Raw genomic sequence first — 20,327 nt, forward strand, 5'->3', positions numbered from 1 at the left:
ATCCCAGTTTATATATTAAAGTGCAGTATATGATTTTCTAATTTGGTGTATGTTGGTAGCTAAAGAAAAGGATTCAGAATCAACCTTAAATAAAACATGTATTTGTATTTTGATGTAAAATATCTGCTGTTTGATCTATTATCTTGTATATTTTATTTGTCACCATTGAGCAAGTGAATGTTAGCCAATAGTGATAGATTTTCAAAATTGCTGGCCTCCACTTTACTTCAGGCTGGGCACTTTGCCAAGCACACCCGTCCTCCTATTTTCCAGGTAAGGGAGCTGGAGTCTGGATTTGATCCCATCTCTGACCAGAGTCCACTGAGCACAGGACCCGGGAGACACACAGTGTCACAAGAATAAAACTGTGATCTAGAAAATGGGCATTCTGAGCCTCTTCATACATGTTGGGTGTGTTTGGGAACATTTATTTATTCATTCTGTAAAGCCCACAACGGAAAGGCAAATGAGCTGCAGTCCCCTTTCCTAGAGGAGCTCGCAGTCTGGCAGAGAGTGAAAAGACAATGAAAGATTGTTCCTTTCCTTTACCCCAGGTGTCCCTACAGTGCTAGCTCAGAGAGAAAGACCAAGGAACAGGAGTTTATTTTTTCCATGGTTTGGGGGTTTTGTCTCCAGAATTGCGTTCTTGGCAGGAAGAGATAAAATAAGCTGAACAGGCAAACTGACCCTTTGATAGTTTTGTTCTTTGACTATTTGCTCAATTTGCTCAATTAGGTGTTCCAACTTAAAGCTAACTTCATTAACTTTGTCCTTTGCTTGAGCAATGGCTGCATCAAGGTCGTGTTGTCCAACTCGAATCTCTAAGTGGATCCGCTGTACAAAGAGTAAAAGGAAGAAACATTCTTAAAACAGCTCTACTCTGTGTTTCCCTTGTTGTGTCCTCCGACTCCTGCCTCTCCCCACAGCCCCTCTTCAAGAGGAGGCCCTGCTTCATTCTCCATCTCTCACTGCCTGTCTCCCCTGGCCATACTCAGTAGTCTTCCTCTGTAATACTCATTTATACTCTCATGACCCTGAGTATCAAATTTACTACGAGGTAAATGCTTTAAGCACTGAAATATTTGATTAAGGAAAATTTTCTTTTCATAGGACTTAAATTTCTGATCCTAAAATACAGATTCTGTTCTTCTGCTCTCAGCTCATTTAGAAAATAACCAATCACCATCTGCCATATAAGAGTTTTATTTATTGGAATTCCATTGTTAATTTACCCTCCAGCCTTTGCTTGTTTTCAGGCCTGAGTAATCACAGTTCTTTCAACCTTCCCTCACGGTTCTTGTTTTTCAAGGCCTTTAATCAATGCTGTGGCTCTCCTTTGAACCCCTTCCAAGCTCTCCAGCTCCCTCTTTGGTTGCTGCACTGAGATCGGGGCACAGGACTTTAATAAGTTTCTAGCCAGTCTGGGTATAATGGTTCTGCATACCAACGTCATGCCTGAATAGTGCTGGTGCTGTGTTCATCAACTAGGACATGGGAGGCGTACACTCACCAGCTTACTCCCACCAAATGACACAAGTCTCGTAGAATTAGATTCCAAGCAAATGATGTGTTCGCCAGGTGAATGTGAAGTAAAGTAGAACCTTCCTTGTGGGCCATATAACTTGGACAGTAATACCTAGGATTGAAGATTTCCATAGTTTATTATTTTCTACTTTCCCTTCTTAAAAACAGAACTCTCCTGTTGGTTTAGTAAAAACTGTGTAGTTCCTAAAGAAGAAATGGTCAATAAACTGAAAAATATTTATTCTTGTTTATAAAAACCACAGACACACACACACACACACACTCACACACAGAGCAAGACATCCCTTATTTACTATCAGATTGGCAAAGATTTAAATGAAAGTGTCCACCAATAATATTGAGAAATACTATCTCTAAACAATGATTTGGGTATGTAAGTTGAATAATCATTTGGAAAGCAGTTCAGTGATATGTATTAAAAATTAAAATGTATGTAACTATAGAGTCAGTGGTTCTACTTACACTTACAGGAATTTATTCTATGGGAGTGCACAAGTAGACAAAATTATATGTAAAGTGATACTCAGTGTGGTATTTTTTGTAATGGCAAAGTTGTCTTCTTGAAATTATTTTAGTACCTTTCAGTAAAGGATTAATTAAATTCAGGCAAATCCAAATAAAGGAATGTTATGGGACAAAAAAAAAAGAGAGAATATTAACCCATAACCATTCTGTACTAAATATGTCCACGATATCCAGTATATCCAGTGCTAAAGCATTGCATATGGGATCCTATTTTTTATTAAAATATCATTTGTAAAAGTACGTATGTATGTGTGTGTGTTTCTATAAGCGTAGAAGAAGATTCTGAAGAATACACACCAAGATTTTAGTTGGTTATATTTGTTGGACAACTTTGATTTTATGTTTAGCTAATTTCCGTGTTGTTTGCCATTTTAAAAACAGGTATAGGACTTCTGTCATCAAGATGTTTGGAAGTTGCTATTCTGTCCCAGTAAGTAAAAAGATGAACACAATGAAAACCAATTCTTTCTAGATCTGTCAGAGAAAAGCACCTTAGCTATAGAGGGACAGAGGTAAAAATCATACCTGACTTCCCTTCAGAAACCATGCAGGCAAGAAGAGCAAAGAGAATAAACCCACCAACCTAGAATTCTGTATCCTGCAAAACTCTCCTTCAAAAGTGGAGGAGAAATAAAAATTTTCTCAGACAAAGAAAAATGTAGGAAATTTGTCCCTGATAGACCTACCTTGCAAGAACTGTTACGTTCTTCAGGGAGAAGGAAAATGATACAGATCAGAAAGCCAGATCTACATAGAGAAAGAAAGAGCATCAGAGAAGCAATAAGTGAAGGTAAAGGAAAACTCTTCTTAATTCACAGAGTAACAATGTATTTGGTTGTAGTGGGTGTGCAAGTGACACATGTGACAGCATGACAAGGGATGGGAGGGAGAAATTTGGGATGTTTTGCTCCTCGAAGTGCTTGTATTCCCTGTGAAGAGGTGTGGCGCTACTTGAAAGTGGACTTTTGTTAGTTGCAATTATGCACTGCAAACTCTAGGGTAACCATTTCTTAAAAAGTTAAAGTATAAATTGATAGAAAGGAGATAAAATGCACATAAAATATGCCAATTAGACTCACAAAAGAGAAAAAGTGGAAGACAAAAATAGGAACAAAAAACAAGGGCAGTGAATAGGAAATGAGAACAAACATGGTGGATATTCATCCAGTGCTTTCAATAATCACTTTGAATGTCTACGGCCATACCACCCTGAATATGCCCTATCTTGTCTGATATCGGAAGCTAAGCAGGGTCAGGCCTGGTTAGTACTTGGATGGGAGATCAGTTATCAACTTTGAATGTCAGTGGTCTACATGTACCAAGTAAAAGAGATCGTCAGAGTGGATAAAAAACCAAAACCATATGTTGTCTACAAGAAACCCACTTTAAATATAAAGACACATGTAGATTAAAAATTAAAGGATGGAGAAAGTTGTATATGTTACCATTAACCTTACAAAAAAAGCCAGAGTGCTCATATTAACTTCAGACACAGTAGACTTTTGGATCAAGGAAGATTATGGGGATAATTAGATAATGGAGCATTACATAAAGACAATGAGGTCAATTATCCAAGGCGACAAAACAATCCTGAATGAGTGAGCACCGAACGACACAGCACAAACTCTGTGCAACGAAAAAGGACAGGAATGCCGGAGGGGGAGAGTCTGCCTTGGAAGCTGGAGATGCCGACAGCCTTGTGCCCGGAGTGGGCAGATCCAGCAGCAGGTCGGGAAGGACATCTCGGACTCAGCAGCGCTGTCAGTCACCTGCACGTGACGTCTGAGGGCAGCCTGCCTCATGCAGTGACAGCAGAGTACACACATTTCTCCAGCTTACCTGGAGCGCTGACCAAACCACACCAGTTCTGGCCCCAAAACACTCCTCAGCACATTTAAAATAGTAGAAACTATCAACTGTACTTCAGTAAAGAATAATGGTAACAGGAACCACACAAAGTCTGCTCTTAGGACACGATGGAGTTAAAGTAGAAATCAATACAACAGATAGCTTGTCAATAACAAAGATTCCAAAATATGTAGAGATGAAGCACATTTTTTTTTAAAGATTTTATTTATTTATTTGACAGAGATCACAAGGAGGGAGAGGCAGGCGGAGAGAGGGGGAAGTGAGCTCCCCACTGAGCAGCGAGCCCGATGCAGGGCTCCATCCCGGGACACTGAGATCATTACCCGAGCCGAAGGCAGAGGCTTAACCCACTGAGCCACTCAGGAGCCCAATGAAGCACATTTCTAAAGAACATTTGTTGAGGAAGAAATTCTAAGAGAAATTTAAGAACATTTTGAACTAGGAGAGAATGCTGGGAAGATGGTGAGGTATATAGCACCAGGAGCCTGTCTTCCCATCTAGACCACGATCATATTGTTAGAATCCATCTGATGTAACTGTTCCGGAACTATGGAGTCTAGTGAAGGCTTGCAACTTCCAGGGGAAGCTCCATGTGGGAAACTATGGTTAATTTTGGTCGGTGTCAGCTCTTAGCACCGTAGCAGCTACCTATCCTCACCCCCAGCTATGTGGTCAGACAGTTGTGTGTGAATTGCTGGACAGTCTGCCCACAGCATGGAAGCAGAGTGAGCGAAACGGACCCTGTCCTCCAAATATCAAGGATCTTCATAACTGTCACATACAAGGGATCCTCAATAAGAATATCAACAGACTTTGGGGCGCCTGGGTGGCTTGTCAGTTAAGCATTCGACTCTTGATCTCAGCACAGGGCTTGATCTCACCTTCATGAATTCAAACCCTGTGTTGGGCTCCATGCTAGGCATGGAGCCTACTCAAAACAACACTGAGGTTAACAGCAGACTTCTGATCAGAAACTCTGGAGACCAGAAGGCAGTTTGTTGATACAGTCAAATTGCTAAAAGAAAAAAAGGCCAGAAAGCACATGAAAAGATGCTCAACATCACTAATCATTAGGGAATTAATGGAATGCAAACTGCATGTGTTTGTATGGTGCATATAGGTTGTTACTGTCTGCCCTGCTTACCCTACCAGACATGTCATTCCCTGGGGCTGTCAATCATACACCATAGAGATGGACACATGATCAAGGTGGGCAACTAAGAATATCCCATGCTCCCAGACACACTGACCCAAGTGAAAACAGTCAGAGGCCTTGTGGAGGTGCTGATAAGGACATTAAATGGGGGGGAATCTCTTAAGAAATTTTGAAACCAGGGCTGTTTCTTCTTCAAAATGGGGAGAGCTCTCTTAAAAATCAGGCCTATGGGGTGAGAATTTTGTCTCTTAGGTCAAGAAGAGGGTTGGGTATATATTAGGCCCGTGATAAATATTTGTTGAATGCAGAATGAATGAAAATATCTTTCCTCCCTTGTAGAAGGGGGTACTGTTTCAGGCAATTTTATTTTTGAAGAATGAACCTTCTCGGTCTTAAAAATAATGACTGGGATGTTCTGTGATGGTTTTTAGCTCAACTAAAATTTGGATTCTGCGCTTAATAAATCATAGAGACATTTCCAGATTGCTCATGAAAGAACAGAGGAGAACTGGGTTTTGGTATAACTGGGCAAAAGCTCAGGAGGCGGGCTGTAGGGAGGGACAGTAGCTATGTGGACCAGCCCCAGCAGAACCACCGTCAAGCAGGTGCCAAGTACACCGAGAGAAGATGCTGTACCAGCCAGGGTCAAGGGTCCCAACAACCCAGTTGGAGTGGAGTCTCCCGTGACCCCATTCCCTGTCTCCACAGGAGTGGAGGTGTCAGAATGTCTCCTGAGCTCAGACCAGGCAATCACCCAGTTTAACAAGAACAGGAAATTTGCATCCTCTCTTCCCCAGAGGAGATACCTGTTCTGCTGTATGAGGCTTTGCCACCCATCCTGCTGTCCCACAGGCACGTCCCCAGGGCAGCTCTAATTCCAAAGGGATGTAGTTCTCGCAACAGTGTTTGAGTGATGGGACTGAGCAAGCCAGTATCTTGAGCTGTCACAGCTCAATGAACAGAGGTCACTGCTACATCCATTGTACAGATGAGAAAACTGAGCACTGGAGCCATCAACAACCTACTGAAGATTGAGCTTGACAGTCTATACTTCAACTTGGCTCTGACTCCAACATTCATATTCTCACCACTGGACCCTGGTGCCTCTTCCATTCCTGCTAACCTAGAGAGGAGGAGGCCTGGGAGGCCAACAGACCCAGAGATTTGCCAGGGAGGAGAGGGGAGACTGTGGCCCATCCAGGCCAGTGAATCTCAGGGCGATGAGCATGAGGCCTCTCATTTACATTGTTCTAAAATACTTTATGTTAAGGTCTCCGCTCTTGAACTAGACAACTGGCTCACTAGAGACTAGCACTTTCCACATCTCTGTGTAGCCCTTTTATTCAGGACTAGACACATTAAAAATTGTCCATTCTGGTTAATGAGTGCTTAGGCAGAGATTTCTTTTTTAAGTCTGTGGGGGTACATGACATGAATGTTTGGCAAGTGAAAAATTTTAATAGCAAAACGTAAAAGAATGTTTTACCTCATCATTGTAAGTTGTAACAGTCACAAACATTCCCAAGCCAGGAGCAGATTCAAGGAAATCTTGTCTGTGTATGTCCCACTGCTGTATCTTGAAAGTCCCTGTTTCAAAAACACAAGACATTTATTATAAAATAAATGTAGGAATGGGCGCCTGGGTGGCTCAGTGGGTTAAGCCGCTGCCTTCGGCTCAGGTCATGATCTCAGGGTCCTGGGATCGAGCCCCGCATCAGGCTCTCTGCTCAGCAGGGAACCTGCTTCCTCCTCTCTCTCTGCCTGCCTCTCTGCCTACTTGTGATCGCTCTCTGCCAAATAAATAAATAAAAATCTTTAAAAAAAAATAAGTGTAGGAAATACTTGCACATGATTACTGATAAATGAATTTATTTTATTCAAATTATCTAAATCACAAAACACTGTGAGTGTGGTGATGAAGTCACATAGCTGAGTGGGAAGACCGGGGATAAAGGGGGAGGTGGGGTCTCCTGGTCCAACCCTCGTTCTTGCCACCCCCCCATCCCCCACCGGTGACTGCACCCCTCTGGCGTCCCCTCTCTCGGAAAATGGGGATAATATGTATCCCTCCCAAGTCTTCATAGTTGTGAGGACTATTGAAAAAATAAAAAGCCTGTGAAAGCTTTCTATCTAGAATGCAAACTCCCTGTGGGTCAGGACTTTCCCAGTGACCCCAGTAGTTCTGTCTTTGGTCTCTTCCTTCTCTAGCTCACCCAACACGATTCCCTCCTAAGACATAGGTGTATCCTGTCAAGTCCTTTCTATGCCCACCTTCTGAGGCTCCTGCTAAAGTTTGCAGCACGGAAAGAGCCTCTCACTTCCTCCTTTTCGTATATGAAAGCATCATACAGCTTAACTTGCCCCTTGAACCCTTGCAAGGTACAATGGTAATGAAAACAGAGTTCATGTTTATTGAAAGCCATTGAAATATAGCCAGTGGTGCCTTATGCACACCAGGTACCATGCCAGGCACCTAACATGCCACCCAGTGATTCTTCAAATGTACTCCAAGGAGGTATTTTTACTACTTCACTGAGTCCGTTTTAAGTATGAGCTCCTTGCACGGAGATAGCACTGTTCTAGAAGCTGAGGACAGAGAGTAAGGAAATAAGTATATAATGTGGGAGATGTTACGAATGCTGTGAGAAAAAGCAAGTAAAAGGGATAGGGGACTTTGAGTATTATATGGGGAAGTCGGGAAAGCTTCTGTGAAGTTGGAGCAAAGACCCAAAGGAATGGAGGGGGGGAAATATGTACTTATTTTATACAGTGTTTAAGTTATGTCTGTACATCACATTTAGTGCTAATGATTTGCCAAGCATTCCAAGACTGTTCTCTAAGAGTATTCTAATTCATAGTCTGAATTTCATGACAACACTATGTAAGTGATACTGTAGATATTCTTTAAAAATTGCTTATTTATTTTGGGGGAGGCAGGGGCAGAGGGAGAGAGAATCCCAAGCAGACTCTGCTCTGAGCACAGAGCCCCATGTGGGGCTCAATCCCACAACCCCAAGATCATGACCTGAGCCTAAACCAAGAGTCCAATGTCTAACCAACTGCACCACTGAGACACCCCAGTGATACTACTTTAATGACAATTTTACATATGATGAAACAAAAATACAAAAAAGTAATTTGTGTAAGGTCCCACACCTAGCAAGTGGCAGAGTCAGGATTCAAACTCAGGCAGTATAGTTCCTTTCCCCTTTGTCGCACATCATGCTGGTGGCTCCTGGGGCAGGATGGTTTCAAGTGGGAGTGCATGCAGAGGTCCTGGGGCAGGAGCATGCCCGGGTAGCCAAGGAACCACAGAGTGGCTGGAGTGAGGGGAGCAGGGAGAGCATGGTAGGTGACATGGTGGGAATGTGGCAGGGTCCAGGGCAGGAAGGGTCTGGGGAAGTGGCTGGCTGGAGTGGAACGCTGGGGCTTTCCTTCTGCCGTGTTGGCTGTGTGGAGAGAAGAGTGAAGGATCAAGAACAGATCACGTGCAAATGGCAGAGGTTGTGGAAAGTGTGGGATTGTGTGTTGCTGCCCTGATCTCACAGGTTGGAAACTGACTCCAGAACTAGGTCACATAGCTCATGAGCTGCAGACACTGAGCTCCATCCACCTAGTCCAGAGCCCAGAGCCACAGGTCCAGGCCTAGGGCCCCCTGGAGGCAACGACATTGGTCCCTGACAGGCCTGAGAGGGGAACATGGCTTTGGTGCAGACCAGAGGAGCAGGCCTTGCAGAGTGAGGCCCTTGGGATCCAGATGACAGACGGACACTGGCCCCACAGTCACAGGCCCTATAGTCACCAGCCCCACAGTCTCCAAACCTTCCTTCCTCCTGCTGGGATAGTAAAGTGGTAGCTAAGGTAATTGCAGGTGTAAGGTACATGTCTTCCTGTTGGGTCCATGGCTGACCGGGAGTGTAGGGCGGGAGCCCCCCCTGCCCACCTCCAGACTCTGTTCTTAAGGACAAAAATATATAAATGGAACATGGAGAGAGATTATGCATCACTGTTAGGGAAACCACAGTTTGAACGACTGCATATTTCTCATCAGAAACGTGGAGGCCAGAGGGAAGAGGCACATGTTGAAAGAATGGTCAAACAATACATATCCACGAAAAGTAGCCTTCAGAATGAAGGCAAAGTATTCTTAGGTCAAGGAAAACCAAGGGAACTTTTCACCAAACACCTGCTTTAAAATAGTTGTTTAAAGAAGTTATTCAAAGAACTCCAAAGCAGATGATAAGGAACTTTGGAACATCAGGAATGAAGAGAAAATAATAGAAAGAGTAACTAGGAAAACAGCAGAACATTCGCTATTCTTAAAATTGTTTGACAGTTGAAAGCAAACAGTCTATATAATATTGTCTGATGTGGTTCTCGAAGCTTGTAGAGATTATATTTAAGACAACTCCATTCTAAGGGTGGGGAGGGCAAAGGCATATGGTCGTAAGGTTTCTGCATTCCTGTTGAAATGACAAAATATGGATCCTTGTAGACTGTGAGACGTATGCATAGTGTAATCCCTACAGCAACCACCAACAGAAACTACACAAAGATATATGGTGAAAAATACTATAGATAAAGCAAAAGTAGGATATTACAAAACATTCAAGTGACCCAGAGGAAGCTAGGAAATGGAAAATGGGAACAAAAAGCAAAAGGAACAAAAAGAAAAAAATAATAAAATAGCAGTCTTAAGTCCTGACATAATACATTATATGTAATAATGACATGTAAATGGCCTAAACAGAGATTAAACAAAGATTGTCCAAATGGATTTTTATTTTTACTTATTTTTTTAACAAATATTTTTTAAAAGACTTTATTTATTTATTTGTTAGAGAGAGAGAGAGAGAGAGAAAGCAAGCGAGCCCAGGCAGACAGAGTGGTAGGCAGAGGCAGAGGGAGAAGCAGGCTCCCTGCCAAGCAAGGAGCCCGATGCAGGACTCGATCCCAGAACGCTGGGATCATGACCTGAGCCGAAGGCAGCCCCTTAACCAATTAAGCCAAACAGGCGTCCCTGGATTTTTTTTTTTTTTTTTTAATGACCCAACTGTTATGTGGTGTACAAGGAAGTCACTTTGGATATAATGCTGTAGATAGGTTAAAAGTAAAAGGATAAAAAAAGCATATCATTCTGATGTTAATGAAAGAAATCTTGAGCGGCTCTAGAAGTATCAGATAAAGTAGATTTCAGAGCAATGAAATTTACCAAGGACAAAGGTGGACATTACATAATGATAAAGGGGTCCTTTCATTCCGAAGACAACCACCCTAAAAGCATAAACAGTTTGAAAACACATGACATAAAGCAACTGAAAAGAGAAGTAGACAAAGGCACGGTTGTGGGGACGGCACTTGTCAGTAACAGAGGGAGAACGAGCCAGCAGGTGGAAGGGCTGAGCACTGCCAGCCAGCAGCACCTACCTGACACCACAGAGCACGCCCCCTGCCCCCCAGCAAAAGCGGAATATGCATTTCCTTTCAAGTACTTAATGGAAAGTTCACCAACTTGAGCAAGAAAGCCCCAAACCTGATCCAGCACCTTTGCTGAAGCAGCTGAATGTTCCTGGAAGGAGCACAAGGCCAGGCTGACCGGTCACTTTGCAAATGTTTGACCAGCTGGAAATCTCACGTTTCCCATTCTGTGAAACTTGTCAAATCTTCCACCTGGCCCACTTCCAGCACCCTGCCCTGCCTCTCAGATGGGAATGGTCCGCATCCCTATACCCTAAGCCCTCTGCAACTCTCCCTTGCTGCCCTGGCTCTTGCTGGAGTGGTTGGGGCATCCCCTCCCATTTCTCTGGGACTTTGTTCTTGTTACTGTTCCCACACTTGCCCATACTGGGTGATTCTCGTCAGCATGCCACCTGTCCTCACAGTCGGGCAGTCCCCTTGTCTGCATCTGCAAGGTGGTAGAGCTCGGGGATAACTGTATTCCTCTCTCGTGGGCCTCTTGGACCTGACAACAAGCTGAGGGCAGTGTTTGGCTCTAGAGTAAGGGCTCAGTAAGGTTTTGTGAATGAGTGTGTTTCCCACGGAACATGTTCAATGAAGATTTTGAATGAACGAGTGCAGGTTGGGCCCATTGTTAAAGCGCCAGTGTTCCTGGCATGCTGCCTTGCGTTATCAGAACAAGTGAGAGTGGTTTTTGCTTGCTTTGCCATTTTCTGCTGGCCCTGAGCGTGCCCCCTGCAGCCTCCCACAGCCCTCAAGGCTGGAGGGGAGGGAAGGAGGGAGGTGTCGTGCCTCTAGGCTGCCACCAGATGGCAGTAGAGAAGCACTTTTCCCCGGGAGTCTGCCACTGAGTGGTCACTGATGGGGGCATGAACACATTCAAAGAGGGGACAGGCTGCCCGGTGGTGCTTCTTACCACACGTACAGAGAGCAGCAGGGTGTCTGGCTCTGAGCAGGGACACTTGGCCAAGACCCTGCCCTGCTCTGCTTCACAGATCCATTGGGTAAAGCCACGATAGTAATGGTCAACCTCTTAGCGTAGGAAGATTGTGTATTTAATGCAGAACTTAGCATGTCATAAGTGCAGTGTAGACACTTGATCAATTATTTCTGACCTTGTTATTGGACTTTTAATGTCCAGTGTCTTCCCTCAGCTCCCACAGAACCCTACAACCCTATAATGTTGGGAGAATGATACCTATTTTTACCAGGAGGAGCCTAAGGCCAAAGGCTCCAAACAGTTTATTGGAAACTGTCCAGATACTAAAAGGCCAAGCCAGTATTAAAACTCAGCTTGATGTGCAAATCAAGGGCGTTGGCCTCCTCACCACAAACTACACCACTCACCCCATGGCCTTGGAGAGAGGGAGAGAGTGTGTGTGTGCGTGAGTGGGCTTCCCAGGTGCATTTTGTGGCTATTCCCCTCAGTGAGCCCCGGTTGAGAGCCGCTGGGGGCCAGGCAGGCAGTGTGCATAAGCCTCTCCTGGTTTCCCTGGGGACCCCAGGCACACCCTGGTCAGGCACTCAGCCCTGACCTCTGACCTCTAAAGTGGTTGCGTCTTCCACCCCAGACGGAGTCCTTGGGGCTGGGACCGGGAGCCACTGGTTGGTTTCAGACAAGTAAAATGCATACATTGTAGGAACTGTACACAGTAAAAATCCCCTCTGGAAGTTTTGGGTATTCAGGATTATTCTTCTAGTCTTTTTCCTCTAAGTACTTATTGCCTATTTTTACAAAAAGTAAAATCATACTGTATATACTATTGAAACCTAGTTTTTTTACCCAGTTTTTTGTGATCATCTTTCTCTATCCTCAAATATCCTTCTGTAACCTAGAGTCAAGTGTACTTAGGGAGCTGAAGAAAGATCTGGTGTCATTTGTTCAGGGCTGAGCCCAGAGCTCTGCAGTCAGCCTTGGACGCACAAGCAAGGAACGAAGTCCTGTGGGATGCCCGCAGGGTGCTGGTTAAAAGCCAAATCATCTGGTTGGCCCCCAGTGAGCCTGGCATGAGAGTAGCTGCCTTCGGGAGTAGTGATGAATACAGAGTGATGTATTCCAGAACGCTCCAGGCAGCGCCCCTGAGGACATTTTGTTTCCCTCCAAGCTGGGAGCGGTTTGGAGAGCCCATGTGGAGGGAGCGCAGGGAAGCATGGTGGGGCTGAAGGAGGGGGCACACATGCACGTGCCACGTCCCACACTCATCATCAACCAGTCATCAGCACCAAATCGCCCTGCTGGAAACAGCATCAACAGCCCAGCTGCCTGCACTGGCTGCCTGCCTCTGACCAGTGCGGACAGATGCATCCGTGTATCTGCATGCTTGTGTCCGCTCCTCCTGGCCAGCAGGCGTGTAGGCTCGGAGCATGCTGTCGCCGGCGCACAGGCCTCGCCCTGGGCCACTGTTTGGAGAGGTGACTGTGTTGCACTCGTCCCTTGGGGGCTCCTTAGCTGCAACGGGTTTCTGGCCGATCTGATCGGGCTTCTGTGAGGGTTGTGAGGCATGTGTGCACACACATGTGCATCTCGGTCAGGAGTTTCCAGTGCTCGCCGCGACCCACGCTCATTGTGAAACCCTAGGCCTAGGGTTTGACGGCCTGCATCTGCTTCCTCGCGGGGACGTTTGGCCTCGGGTGCGGGTGGCTCAGTCCCCACAGGCTTTGCTCTAGGTTGTCCCACCTGCCGAGAGGCCACGCGCCTTCCCGTCGAGCTCCTGGCCGGTTGGGTCTTCTCTGTTCCCCCTCTGCCGTGGTTCTGGCCCAGGAGCGCAGGCTCGCCCTCGTGCTGGTGGGTGGTTTCCAGGATGAGGGTCTTGGACATCCACACATTTACATTTATGCTTGGGTGCTTGTCATTCCGTCGCTGAAGAGAAATGATCGAAATGCAGACATTTGTCCCCGACTGGAGTCGTTAGAAACTGGGCATATGGACAAAAGGCTTGTGGCAAGGCCAGGTGTCAGGTGAAATTCGGAGCACTCTGGGGGCCCGAGCACTTTCCCTCGACCAGGAGAAACTGCAGCCGCCGTCCATGTGCGGGCAGCCTGGAGGACACCGCCAAAGCCCCGTCCCACCCCTCCGTGCCCCCCGGCCGCAGCGGCTCTGCTGCGACCTGTGACCCCTCAGGGGCGCCATGTGCAGGGAGCTGGGAGGGTCCCTGAGCCTTAGAGATCCCCGCCTGGTGGGCAGTGTAAGCGGTCACCTGCCAGGAGGTGGAACACACCACAGGGGCAGCTGATCCTCCATTTGTTTAATTCTAAAAATCATGCTAAAATACATGTAACAAAATTTAACATTTTAACCATTTTTTAGGTATACATTTCGGTAGCATCCGGTGTATTCACACTGGGCAGCCACCATCCAGACGTCGTGCTCCAGTTGTTTCCATCCGCTGAAACCAAAACTCTGTCCCCATGTCCGCAGGGCCCCGCCCTCGCACTCGGTCCCCTGCCGCCTGCCCCCAGTCTTGGCTTTGTGAACGTCGCTCCCCTCTGGGGCCTCAAAGGCGTGAGGCTCCTCCTGTGGTCACTGTAGCTCAGCGACTGACGCCTCTCGGCTTCACCACCCCCCTCACCCCCTGCAAGTGTCAGAATGTCACTGTTATTTATTTCATTCCGTCTTGGGACAAAATGACATCCCATCATGTGGATGCCACATTCTGTCTGTCTGTCCATCAGGTGCAGGCACATGACTTGGCCCGCCTTCGCTCCTGCGGGGTCTCCTCAGCCTGGGAAGTGCGGGGCCGTGTGTCTGTAGGATTACCGCATGTCCCTGCACCCCCGGGCTCAGCACGACACCAACCGGCTTCATCTGAAAGGTCCCCGGCCTGGCTGCTTTCCCTCTGTCTCCTCAGAGCATCTCCTCAGTGAACTACTTGCGCAGAATCCTTGGTTCAGGGTGGGCTTCAGAAGATGCCTGACCTGAGACACCCCTGAGGTGTGTTGTGGTGTCCCGTGAAGACATGGTTGGATGAGGTGCCTGGGGGGGCTTGGTCGTTGAAGTGTTTGCCTTCGGCTGGGGTCATGATCCCAGGGTCCTGGGATCAAGTGCCGCATCAGGCTCCCTGTTCAGTGGGAAGCCTGCTACTCCCTCTGCTGCTGCTCCCCCTGCTTCTGCTCCCCCTTTCACTGTCAAATAAATAGATAAAATCTTAAAAAAAAAAAACAAAAAAAACAAAAACCCAAATACATGGTTGGGACTGCTCCAGAGGACGAATGAGATTGATCTTTGACTTGGTGATGCCTTCCTCGTCTTCTGTCTCCTGTTTCTAACAGGGTGTGTACTCTGAATTAAAAACAGAATCCTGGGTACTTTGGCAAAGTGAATCAAATCCAGGGACCTTTTGAACAGGACCATCCAGGAGCAAAATTTCATTGGTTCTGAATTCTAATTATCTCCTTCTAATGAGCAGTCTCCCACGTTATGGTCACTGTGCTCCTGGCACAGTGCCCCCCCCCCCCCACTGCTTGCCTTTTACAAAGAAACCAGCAGCCTTGTTTGAAAAATGTCTCCAAGGACCAGCAAGCAAGTGCTTTAAAACTCATCAGAATAGCTGCCCGCACCCGAGTTCCCTCCCTCTTCTCTTATCTCTCCCCCAGGAAGGCCACACTCCCTTTTTCCATTCATGACAATCTAGGATTTATTACTAGGAAGAACTAAGAAAAACAATGTAAAAAAACAATGTATTTGACTCTGAAGTTTCTAAGCAAGTTTATGGAACCGGGATTTTTTTTATCCTGAATCTGTTGGCAGTGCCCTGGGCTGGGCAGTGCACAGGCACATGGGGCCTCTCCCCCCGCCGCCCCCCCCCAGCCTCCTCTGGTGGTGGAGGGTGACTCAGGGCTCTCCCCTGCTTCTCAAGCAGTGTCCTTCCTCTTGGGCCTGGGGGCGGGGTGGTGGTTGAGCGGGAGCAAGCGCCACACCTGCTTTGGTGGTTCATAATTGAGCCTGCAAGGCCAAGCTGATAAGGCTAGAGACGGAGAGCCAGAGGGTGGGAACTCACAGGTGAACAGCAGCCTCTGGCCACCCGCCGTACCAGGTGCTGCGGCGCCCCAGGGCAGGTGTGAGCAGCAAGTTACAGATAAGGAAACAGAGCCCAAAGTCACCAAGCTATTGGGCAATGAGGGTGTTGATGCGAAAGCCTAGTCGCTGTCTTCTGTGGCGCTCTGGGCAGCCTCCCCCTGGGGATGGCAGAAGGCCAATTCCTCCGAATTCCCACAGTCTAGTTATTTGTAGTCCCAATAAGCAAAAACACATGTCTGGGCAAATCTGGATGACTGCCTCTGAGGTCATCTCTCTCCAACTTCCTAGATGGGTGTCTCTCATGGGATTCCTCTGTGCCTCAGAGGTAAAGAGACAAGAGATATCGCTCTGTGTGCTCCCTGGGACCAGAGATATCAGACAGGGTCTCAGAACACCACCGATCCCCAGAAAAACTTAAAATTTGTGTTTTCACTTCCATGGAGATCTAAAAATTAAATATGAGTGTGTACTATGGATGAGCACTTCTTAACCATGTGGTTTGGCGCGTGTGTTTGCCACCACACATGCGCTGAGTAGAGTCAGGGATTTCATGGACGGTGGAGGGACAGGAAACAGTCATTTTCTGGCTCAGGCAGCATATGCACTCAGAGCTCCAAAGAAGCTGGCCTCCAGCCTTCCAGAGCATATTCATGCTGTGGGCAGGTGAACTCTGGTCCTGCCCACCCTTGACCTACAGCCAAGGTCCTGAATGTAGAGACAGGAACTTGCAGCATATAATGAACAAGAGAGCAGAGGGTACTTTCCTCATAAAAGGGATTTTTCAAAGAAACGTTTAAGAATTGTATTTTGGTATGCTACTACATTATTTGGCACATCAAAGCAGTGGGCTAATGTTTAAAGATACAATCATAGTTAAAGGAAAAGTAATGAGAAGAATAGAGACTTAATTGATGGTTTGGCATGATCAAATGCTCAAAATTCTCTTAGAAGAAATTCAAAATAGTCAAGTAGGAAACACATGCAGAACATCTTTCTGTTATTAAACCCAACACCGGTCCTTGGCGAGTCTTTTCCTCTGGTAATACTTAGCGTCGTAAAGTCTGCTCTGAGTACACTTTCTTTTCATTTAACTTTACATGTATGTCTTTTCCATCTTTTTACTTTCAGCCTTTCCTTCTATTTAAAGTATTTCATTTAGTGGGCGTCTGGGGGGCTCATTAGGTTAAGAGTCTGATTCTTGATTTTGGCTCAGGTCATGATCTCAGGGTTGTGAGATCAAGCCCTGCATTGGGCTCCATGCTGGTCCTGGAGGCTATCTGAGATTTTTTCTCCCACTCCCTCTGCCACTACCCCCTCAAAAAATAGTGTTTCGTTTGGGAACAGTGTATAGGTGTTTTGTTTTTAAGTTTAGTCTCATGATCTCTGTCTTTCAATTGGAGAGTTTTGCCCATTTTCACTTAGTGTAATATAAAATGTACTTGGGTTTAAGACTGCCAAATTGCTATTTGTTTTCCATTTACCTTATTTGTTCCTTGTTCCTTATCCTTTCTTTCTTGCCTTTTTTCAGGTGGAGGGTTAATCAAGTATTTTTTTTCTCCATTAGTATATTATGGGACTTAAGGATCGTGTTCTCTTTTTTAATAATAATGTTTTATAACTGGTGACATTTAAATTTTTTTTAATTTTTAACTTCATTTATTTATTTTATGTAATCTCTGCACCCAGTGTGGGGCTTGAACTCATGACCCCAAGATCGAGGGTCACACATTGTACTGATTGAGCCAACCAGGTGCCCCAGGACCATATTCTATCTTTAAAAACATCGAAATGTGTGAGCTGATGTGTTTCCACAATTTCCTTGTAGTTACGACACACTTCAGGGGGCTGAGCTCTACCCGAAATAGTTGCATGGGGGGGGCGGCTGAGGAGACCACAGACTGGGCAGGGCAGGGTTGATGTTGAGGAGGCAGGGCGAGGGGCATTCAGAGTTGAGAAGGACCAGTACAGGACAGTCTGGACGAGGATTAGAAGAGTCTCCTGGCTCAGGCCTTGGGCCTGACCAGCATGAAACCCGTCCTCCCACTAGCTGCAGAGCACTGTCTGGCTGCATCTGCCTTCTGGCCTCAGGTCCCTCCAGAGGGTCAGGTGATCCTCAGGCTCACTGTCACGGGTGTGTCCCGGGACATGTCCATCCAGCTGGGGGACCAGGCAGCAGGAAGTGTGGGCAGACTCCTCCTGTCCCTCTTATTCCTCCTCTGCCCATTCAAATGCAGGCTGAAATTCACAGGTCCCTAGGAAAATGGTTCGAAGCCACGGAGCTATTCACCCAAGTCAAACGTTCCCTGGGATGAGAGAGCTAGGGTCAGGGGGCGTAAGCAAAACATCACACATAGAGTGATGTTCTGTGTGTCTGGCTGCATTCTAAGAGCTTTGCAGATATTAATCCCATCATTATCACAACAAGAAGAGACAGATGTCATTATTTTTATCCCATTTCACAAATGAAGCAGAGAGGTTCAGTAGCTTGCCCAGGGATGCACAGCTCTTAGGCGGCCCTGATCGTGCCTCACAGCCCCAAACACAGTTCCCGAAGCAGCCACAGCCGCTGTGGACATCTCCACACCACCTGGCTCTCCTCCCCGTGCCTTCTGCCAGTTCTGCTCCTCCCCAGCCTGGTCTCACACTGCTGACTCTGGCTTTGGCTCCACGGGGTGCTGTGTGTGTTGGATGGGTTGATGCAGGGGGGGTTAATATGCTTCACCATAGAACACCCGGATGTAATGGCCAAGAGAAATGGAGAGGAGAACTTGGCACTAGTCAATGTAAGATAGAACTGGATGTAAAAATCCATGATGGACTTCTGGAGAATACTACTAGGGTTAGATTCTGCTGTTTTTTTCCTCTTTTGCATTAAAATCAACTGGACTTGAATATACTGTATTTGCCATACAATTCTGAAACCCGTGGGTGCTTGTTTCTTTCTCCGGAGGCCAGGTAAGCGCAGCCATAAGGAGATGTGTTTGGTGGCAGTGTGGGGAACGGGCAGAAATCACATGCCGAGAGCTGGATTCGCGGGCATTCTGCTTGGAAAGTAGCCTCGGTTCTGCACACACGTGCACCATCCACATCACTCGCCATCGGGCTGCGGGGGCTCCAGGAGCTGAGGCTCAGAGCCCTCCCGCATCTGCTGTTTCTCACTGTTGCCCCGGACCAGGTGGGAGACATCATTCATCTTTAAAGAATTCAACCATAATTAGCATGATTAATGGTATCAGAAATTCTTTTACTTGAGGAAACCTGACAACCAGAAAAACAAATCAGGCTTGGATTCTGCGGCCTCCTATCTTTTTTTTCCCAGTTTATGATTCAGTGCAATTCACTCCAAAGGCTACTTTCATGTTAAGTTTGCATAACCTGATAAACTCTCTCAAGAGGATACCGTACAGCGTGAACCAGGTAATATATGTACCGAGAAACTAGGGCCGTTCCATAAAATGACATGCTGAGTTCAACATTCAGTGGAGCACATTGGACGTACCTGTTATCAGTGTGTCGCTTGGAATGTCTTCTATTATGCATTTCTCCTCTCGTTCCCCTACGTGAAAATAAAAAGCAGTTGAAAGTGAAAAATAAAAACTGAAAACAAACGTTAACGTTTGCATTTCTGCTGCTTTAGCCACTCCTAGGAGCACTTCCCTTGAAAAGGGTCAGTTACAAGTGACACTGCCCATGGAGAGCTTGTAGTTCATTGGATAATTCTGCAAATTGATTTTTGTGAGAAGGGACATATGGTGGCCACACTTGGGCAGGGCAACTGCAGCAAATCCCGGGGAACAAGATAAAAAGAGGTCTGGACCTCGGGGCATTTCCAAGCACAGTAGCGGCAAAGTTCCTTCACCTTTCTAATTTTTGAAGGATTTTGAAGTGTGATAATGGAATGAAAGACACTGCAGGGCCAAGGGCCAAGCACTGGAGGAGCCCTAAGTCCCTAGCTCAACAGGTGTCCAGCAATGGCCCGCACTGTGCCATCCTGACCAAGCCAAGATGGTCATTGTTCCAACTGTATGGCAGGAGGTGAAGGAGGAGGAAGTGAGCATCGGGCCAGGGGGTGAGAACCGAGGGCAGGGGTGTGGGGTGGGGAGGCAGTGGGTGTGGGCTAGGAAGAGGTGGGAGGCCCAATTTAACTGAGGCCTCACCTCCAATGAGTCTCTAAGCTTGTTTTCTTGCAAAAAGGGCAGGAACTGCCTGATGTGGGACTCGATCCCAGGACCCTGGGATCATGACCTGAGCCAAAGGCAGACGCCTAATGACTGAGCCACCCAGGCTTCCTTCCTGGAGTATTTTAAAGCACTTTTCCAATCAGAGGTCATATTCACCCATCAGAACTTCAATATGCGCACCTCTAATTCAAAGGACTAAAAAAACCCAGCTTAGTCACAATGCCATGGTAATGGCTAACAGATTAATGATAACCCTTCCGGTCACCCAGTAGCAGGTTCGCAGTCCCTTTTCCCTGATTGGGAAGGTCTTTGGCAATGACACGTTTGGATTGGTGTCTCCATAGGATCCCCACGTTGCACAAGACGCTGTCTCTGAAATCTTTCATTTGGTTGGGCTCCCCTTCCCCTCAACCAGCCTTTTTCCTCCTAAGAACCCCAAGGGCCGGGCTGCATCCCAGGGGCAGGCACGGTGCCCAGCATGCATCTCCGGAGTCCTGGCTGACGTGCACTCCTCGGACCTGGGTGCCGGCCGTACTGCTGCTGCCACAGAGACCCGTCTGCTTGGGTGGGTTGGCAG

At 46.7% G+C, this 20,327-nt stretch overlaps 1 protein-coding gene and 1 long non-coding RNA gene across 4 annotated transcripts in view; one reads left to right on the forward strand and one right to left on the reverse strand.

Moving 5' to 3' along the window:
* The window catches only part of LOC116584781, a 27,390-nt gene extending 27,010 nt beyond the window's left edge, over window positions 1-380 (forward strand). For all 3 annotated transcript variants that reach the window (XR_004283329.1, XR_004283327.1, XR_004283328.1), the window contains one exon: window positions 274-380. This is a non-coding gene — a long non-coding RNA (uncharacterized LOC116584781). The remainder of the gene's footprint in view (window positions 1-273) is intronic.
* The window catches only part of LOC116584780 (transmembrane emp24 domain-containing protein 11), a 19,743-nt gene extending 490 nt beyond the window's left edge, over window positions 1-19,253 (reverse strand). The window contains exons 1-4 of the mRNA XM_032333546.1: window positions 19,069-19,253; window positions 6,582-6,682; window positions 1,511-1,636; window positions 688-834 (exon numbers count right to left, since the gene is read on the reverse strand). Of these exons, the coding sequence (XP_032189437.1) occupies window positions 688-834; window positions 1,511-1,636; window positions 6,582-6,682; window positions 19,069-19,192 (498 nt within the window). The 5' untranslated portion in view covers window positions 19,193-19,253. The remainder of the gene's footprint in view (window positions 1-687; window positions 835-1,510; window positions 1,637-6,581; window positions 6,683-19,068) is intronic.
* Window positions 19,254-20,327: the final 1,074 nt, after the last annotated feature.

This window comes from Mustela erminea, chromosome 2 (assembly GCF_009829155.1).
Source record: "Mustela erminea isolate mMusErm1 chromosome 2, mMusErm1.Pri, whole genome shotgun sequence".
NCBI classification, from domain to species: domain Eukaryota; kingdom Metazoa; phylum Chordata; class Mammalia; order Carnivora; family Mustelidae; genus Mustela; species Mustela erminea.